Raw genomic sequence first — 15,081 nt, 5'->3', positions numbered from 1 at the left:
TTATAAGAACGTAGGGTTTGTACGCAGGGATGGATGTAAGTTTTCGAAGAACAATATCCTGTGCTGAACGACATAGTTATTTCACTGGTCGCGAAACTGTTTGCGTATACTTCTTACCTTATAACACCTATCCACAAACAAGAGTTACTTCAAACAATTGTCTCCTCCTTTCACAATGACTGCCTCCGCAACCCAATTATACCTCCGCCAGGCCCGTGACACCAAGAGTGTCGAGGACTGCATGACAATCTATGACAAGTGGGCTGCAACCTATAACGATGAAGTCGGCGACGAGGCTCAAAGCTATGTCGCTCCCGTGCTTGTCGCCCAGGCTGCCATCAAGTACAAGTCATCCAAGAGCGCTGCCGACAGTGTAATCCTAGATGCCGGTTGTGGAACCGGTCTCGTTGGCCAAGCCCTTGCCATGGGCGGTGCAAAGGCCATCGACGGCATTGACTTGTCCGCTCCAATGCTTGGTGTTGCCCGGGATACTGGCGTATACCGCAACCTTGCCCAAGCAGACATGACCCGGCCCCTCGAGCAAGAGGACGAGACATATGACACTGTTGTATGTGTTGGAACCTTCACTCTGGGTCATGTTGGCCCAGACCCTGCCCTGCGAGAGCTTATCCGGGTAACTCGTACAAATGGCATTGTTGTCGCGACGATTCTCGACGAGATCTGGATTCCACACGGGTTCAAGGCCGAGGTCGAGAAGTTACAGGCAGAGGGCCTGGTGCGGGTCGTGTCTGAGGATTTGATAGATTATGTAAAGGGTCATGGTGACAAGGCAGTATTACTTATTCTAGAGAAGGTCAACAGGTCTTGAAGGAGGGACAGCCATAGCAACAACGATGATTGTGAACACAGAATGACAAGCCGATAGCAGCAACCCCAATGCGACAGACATCCCAAGCGATTGCAATTGTGACTGCGACTCGACGAGAAAGGCTACGCTTCAACACGTTTCCATTTGGCAGGGGCATTCAAGGTTCAACACCTGTCTGACTGCGGCCGAAGTTATGATAATGATAATGACCTGGATTCCATTTGTATGGTTTTAAATGCAGACAAAAATCCCATACAAATTTCCTAAGAGAGCCCGTCTATAAGTAATTAGAATAGAAAATTATCCTTACCAAGGAAATTCAGGCCTTCTTATTTCAATCTTAAGACCGGCAAGTACCCGGTAGGAAGCCGGTTTCTTGCATGCTGATCGAGCAGCAGAATCGGCGCATTCAAAATTCCATTTTTGGACAGAGAACCCCCTTTTGCAGATGCAGCTGGTCAAAATGGAAAACACAGGGACAAACACCCTTGAAAGCAACAAACCATAGCTCTTTGTTGGTGGCACGTTGATTGAACCCAGCGCGTTTGCGGTTCCCTTTGGGGTAATGAACCCCCTTCTGCAGATACCCTTCTTTTTCCATGTGGGGTAATGATATCAGTGTTGAGTAATAATCCAAGGGTCCTAGAGCTCGATCGATTCAACCACAAGGACGTTGATTTAGAGTATTACAGAGATACTGGCCGTACATGTCTCGAACATGTCATGTAATTGTCCATATTGTGGCGTGACACAGATCTAATGTGAAGGTGGATCTCAACGGTTAAATTGGTAGATCCATGCATGAAGATAACAAGATAACAACGTTAAAATCAGCCACCACTTGATCAATTACTACCTAAAATGGACCTCTCAGGATTGCTTAAAGCTGGAGAGATTATGCTTGACATCAGAGTTACTCAATCTGTTCCCAACTAACTTCAGTTACTCGAGCATATCTCCGACCCCTCCAATCCGCCACGTGACAGCCATGACTCTATCCCAAAACAGCAAAACCAAAACACTCGATATTCTCTTTTCTTTGGTTCCGCACCTCGTCCCGCGGTCCAACGTCACCTCGCCGCAAAATTGAAAGCCTCCCTTCTTCCTTCTTCACAAACAATATCAACCTCACACCACACATTCTCAACAAACCAACACATCTTTAACCCGACAACCACAACCCCCACCCTACCACCACCTACATCAATGACAAGATGCCCCCCTCCCTACCACCAAAGAAACCCCCCGCACCCAACAAGCCCACCCCCCAAAACCACTGCGTCTTCGACCCTTGGAACTCCTCCTCATCAGGCCACCAACGCGCCGAAAATCCATTCTCAGGAACCACCTCCTGGCGCGATACCCGGACCGCAAAATTGAAGCAGCAGTTCCGCGGCGAGGACTGGTCCCGCGATAGCACTGGTGTTCTCGGCGATGAGGATTTCTCGGTGAAAGCGTTTGATGGGACGTGCGGGTCTGTGTCGCCGGTCGCTGAGAACCACGGATATGGGAGTCACGGTGGGAGAGGAAACTCAAGCGCAAGCGAGGGCAGGACGAGGGCGGGGGAATGGCGATGGGTGTCGCGGGAGGAGGCAACGAGGGAACAGTTGGGTGTGCGGGATATTCGAAGCTTTATGAATGTTGGGAAGAGGAAGGCTGGTGATGCGTTTCAAACGCAACTAGACGCTATGAAGAAGGCGGAAACAGCTCCAGAAAGCAGAGCCGAACCGCGAAAATTGCATGCGATCTCAAACACCACGATGGTCACCGCACCCATGCCTGCGCCAAAGCCCTCAACATCCTCTACGACCCCTTTTACATCTACCAGCACGACTGAAACACCCCCGAACCCAACCCCTAAATCCGACTCCCAGCCTCTACTCAATCAACCGCGACAAACCACTACCAAAACACCCTCACCCACCCACCCCACCACTAACCCATCATCCTCAAAACTCTTCACCGGCACAACAATCTACATAAACGGCTCCACCCTCCCCCAAATCTCTGACCATAAACTTAAAGCCCTCCTGGCCGCACACGGCGCAACTATCGCCATCGGCATGGCCCGCAAGACCGTCTCCCATATTATTATTGGACAACCCGGAACCACAGGCCAGGGTGCCGGCGGGGGTCTTGCGGCGGGGAAATTGCAAAGAGAGATTGAGAGGGGTGGGTGGAAGGGGTTTAGGGTTGTTGGTGTTGATTGGTGAGTCCCTTCTATACTCTCTCTCCTTTTCTCTTTGTGTGTATTTTTGGAAAATGTAGTAGGGCTTGGCTAATTTTGGGATTTGGCAGGGTTCTTGAGAGTATCAAGGCGGGCAAAAGACTTGCGGAATCGAGATTTGCTGTTTTGAGTGTTGCGCCGAAGGGGCAGAAGGGTGTTGCTAGTATGTTTGGTGGGAGGTGATGAATAATGATGGGATGAGGTCTGGAATGATACCCTTGTTTGAATGATACGAGTCTTGGGACAGGTTGGACTTTGTCGCTTGGTGAGCATTACATTGACTTGCTTCATGTTGGCGGCATATTATTATCACGCATTTGGCATGGCGTTGGCTTTAGCATTGCATTGGACTTCTCTGGTCATTTCGCTGGCATTTACATTGCATTGGTGCGGCGTTTCTCACTTCTCTTATCAAGTTTGGATTGATATCCTTATGATACCCACGAATAGAAACAAAACAAGGTCTACAGATCTATTTTCAAGATAAAATATTTGTTTCATATCCAAATCATAATGCATTAGATCATTCATCATCGGCGCAATCACGCGTCCATATATGTACATCGAACATCGATATCAACATCAGCATGAATATCAGCATGGGCAAAACCCAATATCCAAGGCCCCAAGTAAGAAATCCATCAACACCGCTGTAAATGCAATCAAATAAAACAAACGGCATAAATGTCATGAACTGGTCAAATAACCAGTCCCAGTACCATCCAAATAAAGATCAAGACCGGATCCATGTAAATCGCAGGCCACTTATGTGCAAGAAAGATAGGAAGTAGTCACCATCCAGATTCAAGACTCAAGGCTTAAAGAAAAGCCCCCTTTGCACCTCCACCTCTACCGCGAGTCGTATTCCTGATTTCATAAGACTCGCCATCATCCGCACTACTAGTCTCAGACATATGTCTGCGCCAACCACTATGCTGTCTTGTCGGCACCCCGGTAGCAGGGGTATTATCATCGTCGCGGGCCTCAGTCGACGAGATCGACGCAACGCCCATATCAGAGGACTCCCCCGAGACAGATCGAACACCATTCTCATTTTCTAGTGTAAGGGGTGTATTATCTGGCAAGGGAGGGAGTGGATTTGGATGGCGGTGCGTCGAGAACGAGGACTGCGCGGGCGGTGGAGCACGAACGTGTGACGAGGAATTCGTTCTCGTGCGAGAGCGTGGGGCGCTTCGTCCCGGTGCTTCATGTTCATCCATGTGTTCTGGCGAGGAGGTTGCTTGTCGAGTGTGTGGGAGGTAATACGGGTTCGACACGTTGCCGGATTGAGCGTAGAAAGCGTGGTGGTCTTCGTATGGCGGGAATGCGGATGTGGACATGCTGGAGACTGAATCGCCGTGGGGACGGCCTGGTGGCATTGGGTGGAAATGCATGGGTTGAATCTCGGCTACGTCTGATTCAGCGCTGGACCAGCGGTCGAGTTTATCGCCGAGGGTTTCTTCCGCGGCGCGCGAGTCGCCGCGGACGAGGCCGAGGCGTTCTTCCTCGGTGGCGGACTTGTCGCCGTCGATGGCGTGGTTGCGGCGGAGGATGCCGCGTGGTGGGCTGGCGGTGCGTTTGGGGGATGGTGGGTTGCTTTGTGTCTTGCGACGGTTGAACATGCTGTTGAAGGAGAATTGGCGGCGTGCGACGTAGGGCGGCTCGAGGGCATGATGGGATTGGGGACGGGTATCGTCACCCTTTTCGTCAGCCCAGGAGATGGAACGGGGTGTGTCGCTGCGCTCACGGCCTGGGCGGAAGGGTGGTTCCAAGCCGCCGGCACCGTGGTATTCAGTGTCGACAGCGCTCTTGCGATTCGTCATTTCAGTAGCGATGTTGGCGCCGAGAGTTTTTTCGTCTTCCTTGTGGACGGGTAGCCATTGGCCGTGACGGAGAACACTCGATGTGCGAGAGCCAATCTCGCCCAGGAACGAGTTTCCACTCTGCTTGGTGCTGGGCCGGTGGTCTTCCTCGGGTTCAGGATCGGGGAAGCGAGACATGCCCAATGGAGGCAGTTGTTGTTTGACCGAAGGCGAGCGAGGCGTGCGCGGACGAGACATGGTCGGTCCCTCTCCGATGACGGTCTTACGCCGACGAATACCATCCCACTCGATGATTTCATTCTCACCAGGGGGTTTCAGGAAATCCTCTTGTTTTTCATTGTAGAAGCGCCGGGCTTCATCATGTTCGTGTTCGCGGCGAGTAGTTGAGATACGGCGGAGAATTGATGCAGCACCGCGGATCGAATCAGCCTTGGGCTCATATTCAGGCTCCTCCTGAGTAGCCACCTCGCGAATTTGATCCAAGTCACCCTTGAACACGGCAGCATCGGGAACGTCCTTGGCAGACTTGGACAGCTGTAGCAGGACCACGCCGGCACAGATCTGCATGAAACCCATGATCACAGTAGCAATCTGGATACCAGTTCCCTTGAAGCCTTGGAACAAGATGGCGGAGGTGATAATCGTCGCGCTAGTGAACATGACGTAGTAAGTCGGGGTGACGAGTGCGGCATTGAAGAGATTCAGCGCTTTCTATAGCGAGTGTTAGCATGATCTCAGTATATCAGAGAGTGGAAGGCAAGCACATACGTTAAGGTAGATAATCTCCGTCAGCAGCGTGCAAACCACAAAGACGAACAGCACATAAAGAAACCAATGCTTGAACTGCGACTCGCCATTAATCTGAGCGAGAATCGCGGAACCCAAACCCTGCGTCGCCACGACACTCAATCCACCAACCATACTGCAAATGCTGATATAGACGAACATGCTCTTCTTGCCGTACCGGGGACCAACCCAGAACGCCGTAATAGCCGCCCCGATCAGAATCACACCCGCATACGACAAAAACCCCGGCGCAATCACAAACTTCTGCATACCCTGGATATCGCTGACAGAGGACTGCTCAGGAGCATTCATCGCGATCACAATAGACCCGATAATACAACAGAAACAGCCGACCTTGCCGACAAAACTGAGTCGTTCTTTCAGGAAAATTGCCGAGAGAATCGTGGTGATAACGACGGAGAGTGCACCGAGCGGAGTGACCAGGATAGCGTCGACGAAAGCGTATGCGACAAAGTTGCAGATCTCGCCCACGATCATGAGCGTCATGCCTAACCACCACCACGCATTCTTGAGGTATCCATATCCCTCACCAGCTTCTTCATTGTATTTGACGTTTGCCTTGAGTAGGCCTATTTTCTTGATCACGAAGGAAATACCGATGAAGACGCCAGAGGCGACCGCTAGTGAAATACCGACGGCCTTGTAAACGGGTGGGCGACCGCTGGAGTCGGCGCGGGCCATAAGCGTGGAGGCATGGTATAAGGTATCGTGGGGATCCATGATGGGCGCGGTCAAGAGGAGAGGAGAGTTGGTCGGTTGAACCACACTGGCCAGCAGTAGTGGGAGAGATAGAACGAGGAGGAAGAGGAGGTTGTCGCAAGGACGGAGTCGTCCGAAGACGAGACTCGGCGACTAAGGTGAAAGAAACACTTGATTCAGGCCACTTTTGTCACTGGCGAAGCGCTTAGGCTGAGATGTATGATGCAGGAGCCTGGCAAAGAACCGCGCGCGACCGAGTTAAGTAACTTAATAGGGGGTCACACGGTCGAGGTTTCTCAATGACGACGATAAGGCCTGTGGCTTTATTACGGCACTGCTGATCGCGGAATGTTTCTGGAAGGTTGAATAGAATCAAGGCGGGGGGCAAAACGATCAGCGCTGGATGGACGTCAGTGGCAGTGTTTTGCGCTTGTCAGTGATGCGACCGAGGGGAAATTCAAATAAATTGGAAAGATTGATTGCAAGATGTACAAGGAAATAGAATATGCAGGAAGAGAAGAAGGAAGAGGCAGAACAAATGCACTGGATGACGGAGAAAGAAGCGCAAATGGAAAAGGGGAACTTTGAACGCAGAAACAAAGAGGCTGGGCCTGTGGGGAAAAAGTTGACCAAAAGTGTTGACGAGACCATTCAAGGTACCGAGTGGGTACAGCTGGGCTCCACTAATTACACTGCAATCGACCTGGTACCTGACAGGTAGAGAAGATGGTCACTGAGAAATGATTGGTTCTGGATTATGGTTACCTTCCGGAGAATACATTGTCAAGGAGATTATAGCCATACTGTAACGTAAGAGTAGCTATGTCGTCCATGGACACAGTGCGGAGGTACCTGAGACCGTTGGGCCAGTCAGATGTGGCTGGACTGACACAGCTGATTTCCTAATTTTAGCTAGTGAAGCTGGGCTGAGACTGGACAGTCTCAGTAGCATTTCGCCACACGGGATAATAGCTGGAGACTGAAATGTACGCTGTAGATAGCCATCAATTACCATTGCTACCTAACGTACTCCGTACACTGTACCTACATTGCGGCTGTTCATCGTCATAGTTCACTTGGATATTTTGATCTGCTCTTCATCGTGCCTCTATTCCGAGGCATGGTATACTATATACACGAAACCGGGACCAACTCAATGCTCGTAAATGTCATCATCATTCATCAACCCTGCGGCCCGCTGGCAACCCAGTCCAAATAGATCGAACTGCCAGATAGCAGGATGTACTGTTTTTTGTCTTTGTATGACTTCGTGTGCATAACCACAAGTCTCCAAGGCAGCATCTTTCGCCGGGAATAGAAACATAACCAAAGCAAAAAAAAGGCAAACATGTAGACGCCTAGACACCGCCCATTCCTCGGTCCACCTCAATCCTTATTCACCGTGCCGACTGAAGGGTATCCAGTAGAAGAAACATCAAATCATAGAGCATGAAATGAAATAGAAAAAGTCATTGCGATCGTGATTCAACCTCAATACAGCACTGCTGCGCTTATAGCCGTATGGATAGATGATCACCTCACGTGATAACTCGGCTTGCGCTGCCGGTTGACCACGGGCGGGGGCTCGTCCACGGGGTACGGCGGACGCACCTTGCCGCTCGGCATGGGAACGTGCGGTTGGGAGAACAGCGGCGCGGGCATCGAGACACCACCGTCCTCGGCGGACGGGTATGGAATGGGTGTCTTGGGTGGAACGGGCGGAGCCATGCCGTTCAGAGGCGAGACGTTGTAAGACGGAACGTGCTCGGCACTGCGCCCAGGAGAGCTCTGCTGTTGCGAGGAAGGCCGGGAATATTCATGACTGGGACGGAAGCTAGCGATATCGCTGCTGGAGTGCCGTGTCGGTGATACTGGGAGGCTGCTGTCCTGGGGGGTTGGATGTGTGGGCAAGGAATCATCTCCTGGTGGTGCGGTCACAGTCACACTGGTGGGGAGGGAGAGGGAAGCTTGTGAAGGGGGATGTGGGAAGTACTCGACCGGCGAAGCAGGCAGCTCGATGGCGAATTGATTTGATGGAGGGGGGACCGAATAGGTCGAGGGGTTTCGTGAGTGGACTGCAATCTCCTCGCGCTCCAGGTCAAATGACAGGTCATCGCGGTCACCCCCAGCGGCCGCATGCTGGGCAAGGCGCTTGTTCATGCGGTCGATCTTGGCAAATTTCACACTGGAGTCGAGGATCATTTTCTTCACCTCCGCTTTGGCTAGATATTGCCGGGTATTGGTGCTGATATCCGCCAAGCGATTCCACTCGTTCATACCAAACTCGCCCACGCCAACCTCCACATTAAACCGGTAGTAGTTGTCTTTGGGGACGCCACGCTTGGCAAGCGTATCACGCAGCATTTCCTGATGGATAGTCTCGCAGCCCTCGATCTTCGAGATCAGTCGTCGTCGGGCCTCGGCGAATGTGCCTGTCGCGGAACCAAAGAAATCCTCCCACCATTCATGCTGTCGGTTGTTAGTGCCAGAAGGCCGTCGGCCAGTTCCAACACTAATGAACACGCCAACTTCCCGGCCAGGCCACTCGTTGGCAACTGCCTCCTCGAGAATCTGAGGCGCAGGGTTGTACGTTCCGGGTCCTTCATCGATAAACACATGCTGGCCAATTTGAATTGGCTTGAAGGCGAGTCCCGTGGCTGATGTGGCACGGCCAGCCTGCCAGATGGTGCAGTCAAATTCGGGTGGGGGTTCTCGGCGAGAGTCGTAGGATCGCAAAAGTACGGCTGACCCGTTGCGCTGCGTACCCTTGTATAACGCGGTGACAGCGCTGATCGATTGTTAGTATTTTAGATGTTTATAACGAATTCAGATGGAAAGGCTTACGTTTTCGTCCGGAACTCTCGATTATCGTAGAGTAGAGCTTCCGGATTTCCCCAGCGCAGTCCATTCAAGAAAGTGGACCCTCTTTGGCTTGCCGGACTTTGGGGATGGGACATCGGCGACGTGCTGAAACTGCCTCGACTGACGGATCTTTGAGGTACAGAGTTCGGAGCGGCATAGGGGAGACTAGCCATCGATGCTCGAGGGTTGTTGCCAGCATTCGGTTGGTCATTACCCTCGGCCTCGAAGACGGTGTGTTCGCGCACGCATTCCCGGATAGCTTCCTCGAGTTTCGAAGCCTTGAACAACGTCGAGCGATAAGGGATACCGGCGATGGTCTTGTCCGTCTCAAAAACTCTCCTTGTCATGCGCACGTAGACTTCTTTACAGGTCTCGAGGTCGAGGCGGAGACGGCCCAGCATGATCGCGATCAAGCCGCCAGTGCCGGTGCCGGCAATCAAGTCGAAGTGGTCGCAGGGCTTGGGTATTTGGTCGCGACGAGGCGGCCTGCCTTCGCATTCGACATATGTTCGATACATGAGTTCCTGAAGAATGATGAGCATGGAGTAGCCGCGAACACCGCCTCCATCTGTCTGATTGTTAACGCTTGACTTCGGATGGGTCGGGGCAATGATAGTATGCGATAGCGCTTACCTAGAGACAGAATCCGTAGCGGAGGACCCTTGGTGGTGTCCTTGCGACGTAAACTGACCTCATCCATGGTGAATGCGGTCGTTGATTGTGAGAGCGACAGTGATCGCCTTGCCCTTTTTTTCGCAGCGACAGCTTACCCACAGCGGGGCTGAGCAGCGCCTTATGGACCTAGGTGGCGGAAGCACTGGCGCCTGACCGGTCGGATCAGAGCGTAGGAATGATAGGCGTGACGCTGCAGAAACCACGGGTAATTCGAATGCGGCGTGGGCCAAAGGTTTGTGATGAGCTGGATATGAGAAGCGCCGATATCGTGGAGTGCGTCAAATGGACGGGGGAAACTTTGAATAGGCAGCGGCGCAAGTTCAATTGGCGGGCGGGGCGGGTTGGGCTGAAGGTTAAGCCACAGGATGCAGGGCCTCGGTTTCGAAACTCACGATGTCGCCTTGCAACTGTTTAGTGACTTGGTAGTTGTAGGAGGAAAGTTCCGAGACAGAGAAATAATATGCAAAGATCAACCAACAACTATGATGGTCAGCTGAGTTATTCTTGGAAATCGAATCCACTTCCACTTGCTTCCTTCCATGGAACATGGCCGAGTCATGTGATATGTGGCTGTGCAATGACCCCTTGACGTAATTTGTGGCGGTGCCACATGGGACTTGATGGCAGGAGTCTGGAAAAGCATAATAAAAGCATAATAATCACTGACAAGCTGAAATTCTGTTGGGACATTAATCCAGAGATCAGTCCCGACCGGCATGTCCGAGGAACTAACATAATCAGATAGGGCCTTAGGTCGATATTCTCGAAATTTTCCGAGTCCGATGTGTGACCCCGGTCTGAGACTATTGAGACAATACAGATGTTCGCTCCAATCTCTATGGTGTACAGGAAATATGCCCTCGCGGCCTGTAACACGAAGTTTCTGGTCAGAGAAGCTGAAAAGAATGGCAAGGCTAATAATGTTATTTGTCTGTCAAGGACTCCCTATATTCTATTGCAGACAACGAAGGTGGCACATGTTTAGGAGGCTTCTCTCTCCCATATGCTTTGAACAACGGTCTCACTCGAGGTCAACAAACGATCTCACATATGAATCAAGATTCATCTCCGCAATTTTTCTGGCTCGATCAACAGCCCCTGCCCTACATTTGCATTTTCAAGGGTTTGAAGTCGTGTAGCTATGGTTGCCTTACCTAATCCTTCAAAAACTCAATATCTGCGGTAGATTACTCGAAAAAAGCCACAAGCAGATTCATGCCATAAAAATGTAGAGGAAGTCTCAAAGTATACTTGCATTCAGAACAGTATAACTTTCACGTGGAGCTTACAGATGAAAGGGTTTATCTTGTCTCCCGTGTAATCTTGCAACCTGCGATTTACTTGACCAAGTCAGGTCGATACATAGATATCCCTTGCCATTTATTCAAGACCTATTGCATACTAGGGTATTTTGGGGCCGAACGGTGATTTACAACAGCTTATTGGATAAGCAATATCAATTAGTTAACAATGTTCCATACCATGACATAACAAAACGGGGTTGCTTTTGGAGAACCTAACATAGATTATCGGGTACAGGCGGAAACAAAATGTGAAATGGTAAACTGTCTTTGCATCTCACGACATTTTTCTCTAATGCTAGTAGCATTTTCTGAGCTCACAATCAGGAGGAACTTCAGGATATTGCCTTCACACACACAAATCGTATGCCGTCATAGGAACCTCCATTTTTAACATTGAAATTGCCAGATTTGCATGCAGAAATACAATTCTTATCGTTTGTGCATTTATCGCCTGTCTCTCCCGCTGTAAAAGGCACAGTCAGTATTTATAACTGTTTGTGAGTAGATGCCAGGTACCCACGGAAGACTTGAGGCGTAGGGGCAGCTGCGACGGTAAGCACCAGGCCCATAAGAAAAAGAAGGTATATAATCTGCATGATGACTAGGTCAGAGATAACTTGATTAGTTCGCGATCATCGTTCAACTCGGGCGAGACTTACGGATATAGTATGTTTGTGAGAGATTTTTGCAGGAAATCAGTTAGCAGTACTTCATGGAGAGGGAGAATGGTTTAATAGATAACAAAGAACGTAAGTCGGGTCATCAGTCATCAGCGCAGGAATCATCAGGATTGATGCACATCGATGATCATGCTAACAATTTTAAAGTTTTTCAACCAAATACTGTACGCTGTCGGGGCAAAGGCATTGTGATAACCCACCGTGCATTACATAGCGTTGCATCATTGAATTTATTGGAACTTTACGGTACTTGACTTATGCATCGTGTAGAGGTAAGATTGATCTGGTCACTAGGATACATATGGCACTATTAGGCGCCACAGTGGAGATATCGGAATTATTTGGGCCAGACAGTGTACTTACTTATTGGGCTGTGTATGCTGCTTCACGTCTTCGCTATGCTATGCACTCGAATACTGTGCTAGCTTTCAGCGACTTGCTCATTGTTGACTAATGCTAGATTCCTAAAATAACGCCTCAGTTATTGTATTTCCTATCACTGAACTGCAAAGAACGAATACAAGAAGAAGTGGATCAATCGCTGTCAATTTCGAGCTCTTCTGGCCAAGGGCTTCGATCGTCTTAGTTCACAAGACACGTCTTCGGCATGCTGTTACGATAACTTTTGAGATGAAGCTATTCGGAGTTATTCGGGCTTACAACAGGTTACCGGGAAAGCAGGGATTCGGTGGTGAGACGCCAGCCTTTCAGCTGCTCAGCTGTAGGGCAGCCTTGCCTATGGGGGCCCCTTTACTGTTACACAAGCCCCTTTGCATGTACTTCCGGTTTTTGAGCGTGCCCTCTGTTGGTCTTTCCCCTAGTGACCTCGTATACCGTCCACGATTGATACAGGATTCATGTACATAAAAGATGTGGAGTTGAGAGCTGTTTGAGAACTCTAAGAAACAGTCTTGTAATATTTTGGCTTGGTCAATTTCTACCTTACCTGATCGACACGCCTTACCCTGCAGGTAGATTATTTCTGAATACATGGGATAAGTTGCGTCTCGTTGATCCCACAGCGTGGGAGCCAATCAACACGATTACCTCGCCTGCTCGGCTCGATGAGTTCGAGGAGCGCAAGCTGCTTGCTTTCCTTATAACTCTCTGCTTGTAAGCCATTGGACTTCTAGACCAGCCGTGCCCATTCAGGAAAATAGTATTTTTCCAGGGTGGGCAACTCCCAGTCCTTATCATCAGAACGATCCGCACCGCATATTTCCACATCAGGCTCGCCAAGAAGATGCTTGATGTGTCAGTCGACTTTAAGTATGAGTGAGTTACAATAATTATTCTCTCTCTGTATCTTGAATATCAAAGCTTTGCGAAGTTTAATCATTTCTCTGTTGACAGCTTCGTACTTTTGATAAAGACGTGGGTAGGACTTTTTGACATTCTTCACAGAGCCGGCCAGAGATCGCATCTCCGCCATAAGCTTTCTTTTCTCACTTTCAAATGTTTAGGGGTGCCGTTTGTGTTTTTTTGGTCGCCCGTGGAAACGGGGGAACAATCATTGACGCCAAGCGGTAACAACAGTATCGTAATTGTAGTTTGTCCATGAAGTCCATGAATAAAGGCAAATACCTCTAGGGCTAGCCTACCAAGCATCTAATGGATATTTAGTTCTCTCTTCATTTCATTTGCTTCTTCTCTTCTTCGTTCTCCTTGACCACTACTCATCACCCTGTCATCATCCGGGACATCCCGACTGGGCTATGACATACCCCACATGCATTCCTATATATCACTGACAGCTATTTGGTATCCCCTTACCCTTCATATCATCTCCATTTCGCACACCTCTTCTACACCTGATATGTTCTACCTGCATCGCTCAGTTCTCACTGGCTTCAATAATCAGCATTCCTGATCACTAATATCACGTATCATCCTTGTCCACACCAGTCAGCCTGCTAATTACAACCATTCACTTGTGGAGAATTCCTTGGGAAAATCCTCGAGACCAGTGCAAATGCTGGGCCTACAAACAACGGCTACAGGAAAACCATGGAGATTTCCGAGTGAAAGGAGGGAAACGAGGGAAATCTCCATAAACTATACTGCGGATATAAGTCACTGTGTCTGTGGCGGGGAACCCAAAAACGAAATTCCTCACTCCCCTACAAAGCGGGCCACTTATGCGGTTCTCTACGATCCTCCTCTTCTGAATACCACGCCTCGTACGTACGTGAACCACTATCAAATGACGCCCGTTTGCGGAATCGCATTACGGGATTTATCATTACCTTTGCGTTAACCACTGAGGGTTTGAGCATTATGGTACCTCTGCTCCTACCTTCTTAATCTTCCTCTTGATATCTCTCTTCCACTTATATCACATGAATCCGTGTTCTTCTCCGATTGTGGCTCGTCTCCCTATGGATCCGGTACGACCAATTTATCACACACGTCCTTCGATGTCTGAAGATGAATGGCAGGCATCAACAGCTATCTCGGAGATGACATCCAAGGCGGAAAGTGTGTACACAGCGCCCTAGAGGATGCACGAGCCACACGTAAGGTCGTGCTCTGGTGCCTACGACACCCGGATAAGTTCAAGAGCTGGGTAGCTATGATGCAAGGAGACCATTCTATGCTGGTGAGAGATAGAGAGGAGCCCAAGAGATTAGCGGAAAAGTGGATGACAATGCAATTGTCAGTTTAAACGCGGGGAGTTCCCTCAAGATACTCAGTTTCAACAATGAGCTGTTTGTACCACAATCTATGTCATGGCTTGACTCTTGAGATGTCATGGTGGATGTACCATCCTTCCTCGCCACTTTTTCGAAGTCATCAGACCCCGCATCGGACCTCCATGCTGCAGTGAGCATTGAGCAGCAAATTATGACCCGGGAGTTATTCAAAGACTGGATAGTTTCTCATCCTCACCATACCATCTGTCCAGCCTGATACTTATCTTCTACAACGCGGTGCACATCCTTGCGCGTAGATTTACAAGGGGCGTTCGTTGTTATCACAAACCGTCATGATGGGTACAGAGATAGATATGGCGACAAAATATGATGATTCCTCGGGTCAAGCCTGACGACCCATGGGATTCATTGGAACAAGGCCTCTCCCAAGTCAATTTCTACATGATGGAGGCCTGGAACTTCTTATGGGTTTGTCCTTATTGAACATGATATCTGCGAAGCCTGCGAAACTTGAAAAAAGA

The 15,081-nt window shown here is 49.8% G+C and overlaps 5 protein-coding genes across 5 annotated transcripts; 3 read left to right on the top strand and 2 right to left on the bottom strand.

The window, feature by feature from the left end:
* Window positions 1-175: 175 nt before the first annotated feature.
* On the top strand, window positions 176-829 carry N7473_006025 (class I SAM-dependent DNA methyltransferase; the record flags this gene model as incomplete). Its single annotated transcript, XM_057151965.1, has 1 exon — window positions 176-829. The coding sequence occupies one exon, from the start codon at window positions 176-178 to the stop codon at window positions 827-829; it is 654 nt and encodes a 217-aa protein (XP_057009770.1).
* Window positions 830-2,043: 1,214 nt separating this feature from the next.
* On the top strand, window positions 2,044-3,239 carry N7473_006024 (uncharacterized protein; the record flags this gene model as incomplete). Its single annotated transcript, XM_057151964.1, has 2 exons — window positions 2,044-3,038; window positions 3,128-3,239. The coding sequence occupies 2 exons, from the start codon at window positions 2,044-2,046 to the stop codon at window positions 3,237-3,239; spliced, it is 1,107 nt and encodes a 368-aa protein (XP_057009769.1).
* A 321-nt stretch (window positions 3,240-3,560) lies between these two features.
* On the bottom strand, window positions 3,561-6,581 carry N7473_006023 (DUF803 domain membrane protein). The gene is made up of 2 exons (XM_057151963.1): window positions 5,648-6,581; window positions 3,561-5,590 (listed from the first exon to the last, which is right to left on the bottom strand). Exons 1-2 carry the CDS (start codon window positions 6,404-6,406, stop codon window positions 3,875-3,877), a joined length of 2,475 nt encoding a protein of 824 aa, XP_057009768.1. The 5' UTR covers window positions 6,407-6,581; the 3' UTR covers window positions 3,561-3,874.
* Window positions 6,582-6,890: 309 nt separating this feature from the next.
* On the top strand, window positions 6,891-7,106 carry N7473_006022 (uncharacterized protein; the record flags this gene model as incomplete). Its single annotated transcript, XM_057151962.1, has 1 exon — window positions 6,891-7,106. The coding sequence occupies one exon, from the start codon at window positions 6,891-6,893 to the stop codon at window positions 7,104-7,106; it is 216 nt and encodes a 71-aa protein (XP_057009767.1).
* A 339-nt stretch (window positions 7,107-7,445) lies between these two features.
* Window positions 7,446-10,187, bottom strand: N7473_006021 (putative Patatin-like serine hydrolase). Its single transcript, XM_057151961.1, has 3 exons — window positions 9,881-10,187; window positions 9,230-9,815; window positions 7,446-9,173 (listed from the first exon to the last, which is right to left on the bottom strand). The coding sequence occupies exons 1-3, from the start codon at window positions 9,945-9,947 to the stop codon at window positions 7,919-7,921; spliced, it is 1,908 nt and encodes a 635-aa protein (XP_057009766.1). The 5' UTR covers window positions 9,948-10,187; the 3' UTR covers window positions 7,446-7,918.
* Between the last annotated feature and the right edge of the window lie 4,894 nt (window positions 10,188-15,081).

Source organism: Penicillium subrubescens (assembly GCF_028828155.1).
Source record: "Penicillium subrubescens strain IBT 31985 chromosome Unknown utg000004l_segment0_segment0, whole genome shotgun sequence".
NCBI lineage: Eukaryota > Fungi > Ascomycota > Eurotiomycetes > Eurotiales > Aspergillaceae > Penicillium > Penicillium subrubescens.
This window is presented reverse-complemented; position numbering and strand designations above follow the sequence as displayed.